General features: G+C 32.6%; 1 protein-coding gene across 1 annotated transcript; it reads right to left on the reverse strand.

The window, feature by feature from the left end:
- Nucleotides 1-290: 290 nt before the first annotated feature.
- Nucleotides 291-5,413, reverse strand: LOC126762820 (uncharacterized). The gene is made up of 4 exons (XM_050479862.1): nt 5,399-5,413; nt 1,977-2,124; nt 1,783-1,890; nt 291-1,749 (listed from the first exon to the last, which is right to left on the reverse strand). The coding sequence occupies exons 1-4, from the start codon at nt 5,411-5,413 to the stop codon at nt 1,253-1,255; spliced, it is 768 nt and encodes a 255-aa protein (XP_050335819.1). The 3' UTR covers nt 291-1,252.
- Nucleotides 5,414-7,794: the final 2,381 nt, after the last annotated feature.

Raw genomic sequence — 7,794 nt, forward strand, 5'->3', positions numbered from 1 at the left:
TGTTAAAATTAAAAAAGTTCTATTTTAAATTCAAAAACATTTTAATCGATTGGCATATAAAATCCAACAACAAAATACGTTGATATTCTTGGATAGTGAACTCAGCATTCTCCAGCTTGGAACAGCGAAAATTAAAGTTATTCGACACCCATTTTTCATCAAATTTTTTTAGAATCAATTATTTAATAAAAGTTATTAACTATCAAACTTGATACCCCCTCCGTTCAATAACCAGGTACCCGGGTACCCGCTGAGAAAAAAATAGTTAGTAAGAACAAAATAACTCCGTTTTTATTTATTCGAGTAATATTATTTTCTATTTTTTTACTATTTGTTTATTTATATTGCTGTATTTATTATGATACAGTGCTATATAAGAATTAAAGTATATTAAATTATTCTGTACATCCTTCACATGTCGTGGTTGTAATACAGTGTTCATCACAATTAGGTTTCTCACATACTGAAGATATTTTTCTAGTTTTGGCTGTACATTTAGATTGACAGCTCGACCAAGAAGAGATTCAATCACCACTTTCGTTGAGAAATGCCTCATAATTTGTGCATTATTCGCACAAATTTCAACGAATGGAGTACACAGCTCTCTGCCCAATTGCCGATTAAATAAGCGTCGTTCAGACGATTTTTTAACAAGCATTTTATCCATCGTGTCTACTCCAGCTTTGGACCAGTTTTAAAACTCGATGATTTCGGGTTTTTTCTGTGCACTATAACTAATTTTTGCTTTGTGATGCATTGATGATAGCATAATTACTACCTTGTTTTTTTTTTTGGCAGATAACTACAAAGGGTTACTTTTTCATGAAAGCCAAACACAGTGGATAATTCTTCTCGAGTTTTTGAAACAGCCATTGCTGGTGGAATGTATGCTTTATTTTTCTTCAGAGTACCAACAATCGTCTAGTTTCAAGATAATAAAAATTTTGCTAGTGGCAGAGTTGTGAAGAAATTATCCGTTATAATGTTTCTACCGGATCCTTTATATGGTGCCACTAAGTCTTTAACAACTCTTTCACCAACATTTTTCTCAAGTCCATCTATCGATTTCCCAGTGTAAAGCTGTCCAGCAAGTGGATACGAATTTTCCGCATCACATATCCACCATACTTTAATTTCATATTTAGCTGGCTTTGATGGAATGTATTGAATGAATCTAGTTCGACCTCGGTATGGATAAAGTTGCTCGTCGATTGTTAGGTATTCTGTTGGTTTATAATGTGTTGCTAAATTACTATTTAACATTGTCCAAATGTCTCGTATTGGAGCAGCTTTTATCACTTTCTAAGCGCTGAGCTCTAGTATTGGCATCGTCAAATCGAATAAAACGAATAATATTCCAGGAGCGATTGATACTCATTGCTGCGCGATATAATGGATATGAATACGGCTGCCACATTTCCCTTGCATTATCGGTATTTGAATTATTTGCGCAAGAAGTTATCAAAATAGCCAAAAATGCATGAAATTCCTGCAGCTCGAGTATTTTCCACTCTAATTGTTTTTTTTCTGGATTTTTTTCATTATATGCTGTATACGTTGAGATTGCCTTTTTATTAGTATGGCGTATAATGATATCAGCCATTTCCGGTGTGAAAAATAATTTAAATGTGTCTAGATTAGACAACAAATTGGTGTTTCTATTAGGTCCACATCTTTCTCGCACAATATTACGTCTCTCAGCTTGATGTTCACTTGGTGGTGTCGCAGCCCACTGAGTGCCATCTTTTGCTTTTAGTCCAGACAACGTCGCTTCTATTTCACATTGCTCATCTTCATCTTTATCCTCTCCATCTTCAATTTCTTCATCTTCTTCGTCTTTATCTTCTCCTTCTTCTTCATTATCTTCATTATTGGGTGCAATTTCATCATCTATTATAAAAAAATACACAATTTATTTAACATAAATTACGTTATAATTATCAATATACTCAAGAGAAAATAGAAATGTTAATTACCTGTATCATCACAATCCGAAGCTACCGCCTCGTTTGGTGGAAAAAATTGATCATCACTACTATCCAACACGTGGTCATCATCAGATTCTTCTGCTTCGAACGTTTTCTCGAAGTTTTTATTTTCTTGAGAATGGGTGACAAAAAATAACTAATTATTATACTACTAGCTGACTCGGCGAACTTCGCACCGCCTAATTATTGGAGCCATATTTAGTAAGCCACAAACACACGACACAATACTTTTTTAATTTTATTGAAATTTGCTGCTTTTAGATTTCTAGGAATATTAAAGAATTATAGTATAGATGCACAGCAAAGAGACATTAACATTTCAAGTGACATTTTACCATTGACAATTTTTTTTGAGTGAATACTGACAAATATTTACACTATAACTATCAAACTACATCTGTCGTTTTTTTTTTGACGATGGTCATGGTTAGGAAAAGAAGAAGAACTACATCTGTCATCGAGAAAATAAAGAATTCAAACAACTATAATATAGTTATAGTGAAGCTATATATCCCTCAACTCCTTAAAATGCATTGTCCGTTTTGAAAAAGGTGGATGGAACGGCAGAAAAAAAATAATAACTGTCCAGATTGTATTAAATTGTTATTAAGATGCGACGAATGCTACAACATAATCGCTGTTACCTTCAGATTTTGTACCAAGTGTGGTAAGAATGTAGAACGAATAATACGCGTGAACAGGGCAAAAGTACAAAAAAATATATTAAAGCAAAAGCTGCTATCTAAACCAAAACACGTTTCTACAATGCCATCTTCATCATCTGAGGAGACATTCTGGGAATTAAATTTATCGGCCGAAGACATACAGGACATTCAAGTTATTGAAGACAGCCAAAAGCCTAACATCAAGAATGTTCTGGTAGATATTGCTGTTATTGAAGACAGCCAGCAGCTCAACATTGATAATGTTCTGATCGAATAAGATTTGTCCGAGTCGCCTAGTACTTCCACCATATTATCATGTCCTGGCGAGCCAAGTGGTTCCCAAGGAGCCAAGTTGATGGAAATAAAGAGTTACTAATACACGTTGACATTAAGGATCCAAATGCACATATTATATACATATTAAGTCATTTATTTATATTTATACACTTCATATACAAAAAATTTAAATTTTCTTGGATGTGCTCGTTTCTGAACTGTGAGCATGATAAACAAATCTTTGCTTAAATTAAATACAACACAGTTATGATCATATATAGTTAATTAATGTAGTGCTTTCTGGTGGACAATATTTTTAGTTTTTTTTTGCGGTGCGTAAATAAATAAGGATGTTGGTTTTCCGACACTCGAACACGCAACGTATAATTGTCCATGTGCGAAACAGGGAAACTTTAAGTTTATTCCGCAAACTTGCAACGATTGGCCTTGCGATTTATTTATGGTCATCGCAAACGCCAGACGCACGGGAAATTGCAACCCCTTAAAATCAAATGGCAAATCCGTTGGAATCATAGGTATTCGTGGGATTAAAACATCCTCTCCATTGTATTAATTAATCATTTGCGCAAAAGCGTAGGGTAGGTAGGTTCGAGATGATGTAGCGTATGCTTTGAGCTCTTGAAAAATTTATTTTATCATTTGCGAAATGCCGTCGGGTAGGTAGCTAAGTAATGATATCCTTTTGTTTACAAATGTATTTTTGGAAAAAATAATATAATAACAAAGGATAAAGATCCTTTTTTTACAAATGTATTTCTGGGAAAAATAAGAATTTATATTTTTGGACTACTATATAATAATTTTGGCATAACTTTTATATACCAATTAAAATAATAAACTTAAAATGAGAAATGATATTTTGATTTATGCTTGTATAAGTTTATTAAATTTAAGACTTCCCAACCCAATTTCCATAATATTTCTCTAAATTAACAATATTAAACTAAATATTAAATGTTATTTTGAAAATGTACTTTATTTTTATAATATAACACAACCGTCTTAACTCGCTCTTCTAATTTTCATATTACCGAAATTAAAATGCCGTCGGCATATGTGGAAATGGAATATGTTGCCTCTTCGAAATTTTCATATAAATGAAAACTGCGCTGTTAAACTGCTGAAGAGACAGCTTCTAGCTTACCATATATGGCAAACTATGTAGTATTCTATCTCTAGTAAGCAATGAGCAATGTGGAGTCTGCACAGGCACGGGAGATTCCCCGTTATTATAATAAAAGTATTTTGAGAGTTGGTATGTAAGGTTGGCACCATCAAACATGTCAACACATTAATTATATTTATATATTTTGAAGTTTGAAATTGAAATTTAAATACACAATGTTATGAGCAAAGTTGATATAATGTTGTCGATTCAAAAGTCTTGTTTTAATGCGTTCTTCAATTCGAGTGGAACTGAGAGTACAAATACCGTCAAATGTTTGACAGCAAGTAAGTGGTCAACTTTTATATGGGAAAATGGAATTGTCGTTTTACTCTATCTTATTCGTAATTTTTCCTTATTTGCCCACTTTTAGATTACCCTGACTACGACAAACATTTTAAAATAAAGTCAGCTCAATTATTATTTTAATCTATTCATTTTATTTATATAGATTATATAGTATATTATTATACTAATTACGATTTTTTAGCATGAAAACATAAAATAAATAATTTACTTGAAAATAAAATAAATAATTGTATTATTGTATTTAGATTAAATACAATTTGTTTATTGATAATATTTATTTTGTATATTTTTTCACTTATCTCTGTATCTTTAACTGCAACTCTGTTCACTAGGCTTGTAGAATTCCAACTGAAGACGTTTCTTTCTTTTCGTGCGAAATATAAAAGGGGCGGCTTAGGTACCTAAATATCCATTGACCTTGGCACTCCGCTTTCGTTATTTCAACGAGAACTATAGAATATGTCCCCAATATATAGTTATTTCCTATGCCATGTAGCCAACTTACACAGAAAAAAATTTTATTTAGTATACTAACGACTTCTACATCTGCTCCACCTGGGTACCCGGGTACCCGGTCATTGAATGAATGGTGAAAGTTTGGTCATTGACCGGACGGTTAAAACCCATATACATATAAATCATAAATATAAAAATACTCAACAGAATCGGTTTAAGTATCAATTACATGTTATACTTTAAGGGTTTAGATGGGTTTCAGAGGTACTAAAAAAAGGTATTTTTACGATTTTTTTTTATTATAAACAATCATATATTTGAAAAATATAATATGTTATATCAAAGGTACATATTTCAACAATATCTCCTGAACTTTCGCTACAAAAATGTTTAAAATTCAGCCGTTGAGACCACACTTCACTGCGTGTCTCACAAAAAAGTGCTCTCACCGTGGACAGCATAACTTATTACTGGTTCATATAAAATTAAAAAACTAAGCATATTCCGTTAATACTCACATATCTAAATCTCATTTTTAAAAGAAGAAAATAAAAAAATATTAAAATTTTTCTTTTTTCTCAGACTTTGAACAAAAATTCTAATTTTTTTGTCAAATTTTCGCCATTTATTGGTCAAAAAAATAAGTTGTAATGAAACAAGAAAAAACCCTTCGTTCAATAACTAGATAATATTATTTTAAAAACGTGTACACAATATGAACTAAATCGGTCTATAACTTTTCGAGAAATCGTGTCCACCGACTTCAAAAACACAGTTTCGTGAAAAACACGTTTAAAGACGGGGAATTTAGCGCAACTAGCCTCGAGCGCACAAGATCTCAAGCCTGTATCTCCGAAACTAATACTTAGATTAACTTCAAAATTTAGGACAATATTCTAGAGGTATTGTAGAATTTAATAAGGAAAACAAAAAACATCGATTGTTTGAAATTTTCAAACCCACCTAACCCCTTAAATTCTACAAGGTACGTGCCAAGGTAAACAGGACTTTTTAAATCTAGCGCCCTCTGGTGGCGCCATTTATATGTCGACTGGTGCGTTCTGCTATCTTTATCAATTGTGCAGTGAAAATTTCATGATTGGAAGTAAAGTTATTGCGTTTTAAATGTCAGTATGTTTGTGTTATCGGCGCGAAAATGAGCTTCGAACAAAGAGCAACATTAAATTTTGTTTTAAAATTGGTAAAACTTTTATCGAAACGTTTAAATTTATGAAACGAGTTTATGGCGATGATTGTCTATACCGTAGCAGAGTGCACGAGTGGTTTCAACGTTTTCAAAGTGGTCGTGAGGACATAAATGACGATCAATATGTGGGCCAATCAAAATCCGTGATCACCGGAAATTTCATCGAAACTGTGCGTGAATTCATCAAAAATCAGCCGAAATCATCATTGAAATTCATGGAAATGGAATTGAACATCTCCAAAACATCGATTTATCGCATTTTGACCGAACATTTAGGCTTACGAGAGGTGTGAGCACGGTTTGTTTGACTGACGACCAAAATTGCTCAGAATCCAACATTCGAGGGACGCTTGTAACCGATTATTTGACAAAAAATCACATTTTAACCATTAACCACTCCCCGTATTCACCTGATATGGCACCATGCGACAGCTCTCCTTTTCGGAAAAAATGTATTAAGGGAAAGCGTTATGCAGACGTAGAGGCTATTCAAAAGGCTTGCACTGGCATACTGGCGGCCATACCGGCCAACGAGCTAAAACACTCGTTCGACATGCTTTTGGACCGTGCAAAAAGCTGTATTGAAGCAGAAGGAGACTAATTTGAATAAAATAAATTGATTTTGCCCAAGAAACCATTTGTTCTGGTTTTTTTTTAAGTCCTGTTTACTTTGGAAAGCACCATTGTATTTATTCATCTCAGTGGGCAATGAGGCATAAAAGATCATATCCGACTAAATGAACGGCCGAGGGGTTGCTTAAGCATGTTTTGGCGTTTATCTGAATATATGGTACTTATACGTTTGGAAGCTGAACGAACAATTCAAAGTTATCTCTTTCGGGTCATGCGGAAAATTTATAAAAATACGACTATACTTTCAAAAGTGACTTCATTTATTAGGTTCATAGAAATTCGGTAATTTAAATATTTATAAATGTATACAATTTCGTTTTGTGTTGTAAGTTTATTTGCGTACTTTTGCTAAAATTTATTTAGGCGAAATCCATAATAAATTAAATAAAATTCCAAAGGTTGCGCAATTGCGGCGCAAAATTTAATATTTATAGCGAAAACCGTTGGAAAACATATATACCATGCGTTGCACCTAAGGTAAACACTGGTTTGCCATTATTTGTTTTTACAGTTGGAATAAAAAACAAGATTTTTTTGAATAACATATTTTTATTGGTTAATATTTACGTTTAAGCGTTGCTAATGGTAATCGGAATAGTTGAATGAAATTAAAAAAAAATGGAATGCGGCTTAAAACCAAAAACAATAGAATGAGAACTGTTTAAATCGCCGCAAGTGGTGCCAGAGTCGAATATTTTTTCATAACTTATAAAATTATTATTTTTCAAGATACATATACATATATGTTGACGATATGAATTTTATATGACTATAGAAATTAACTACACTGGCCAAAAAGAGACCTATGTAGGTAACACAAGATTCTGAATTTCAAACTTGAATTGATCTGGATATACATATGTATATGTATATTACCTAATCAATTTCGCATTGATTAGTATATATGTATGTATATTAGGGTGTTTTTTTTTAACTATTCATTTTTTTCAGTCCCATTCTGAAATTTCCTTGGAAATACTTTAAAAAAAATTCCTGAAAATTTGAGCTCTTAATATTAACATTAAGGACTGACCAAGGCATGTAAAATTTTCCATTGAAATACACGACTATCGT

Source organism: Bactrocera neohumeralis, chromosome 6 (assembly GCF_024586455.1).
Source record: "Bactrocera neohumeralis isolate Rockhampton chromosome 6, APGP_CSIRO_Bneo_wtdbg2-racon-allhic-juicebox.fasta_v2, whole genome shotgun sequence".
In the NCBI taxonomy this organism is placed as follows: domain Eukaryota; kingdom Metazoa; phylum Arthropoda; class Insecta; order Diptera; family Tephritidae; genus Bactrocera; species Bactrocera neohumeralis.

Coding starts and splice junctions, on each gene's coding strand:
- LOC126762820 (XM_050479862.1), bottom strand. Junction 1,891..1,976: donor TTCGGATTGTGATGATACAG/GTAATTAACATT, acceptor TTTTTATAATAG/ATGATGAAATTGCACCCAAT. Junction 1,750..1,782: donor TAAAGATGAAGATGAGCAAT/GTGAAATAGAAG, acceptor CTGGACTAAAAG/CAAAAGATGGCACTCAGTGG.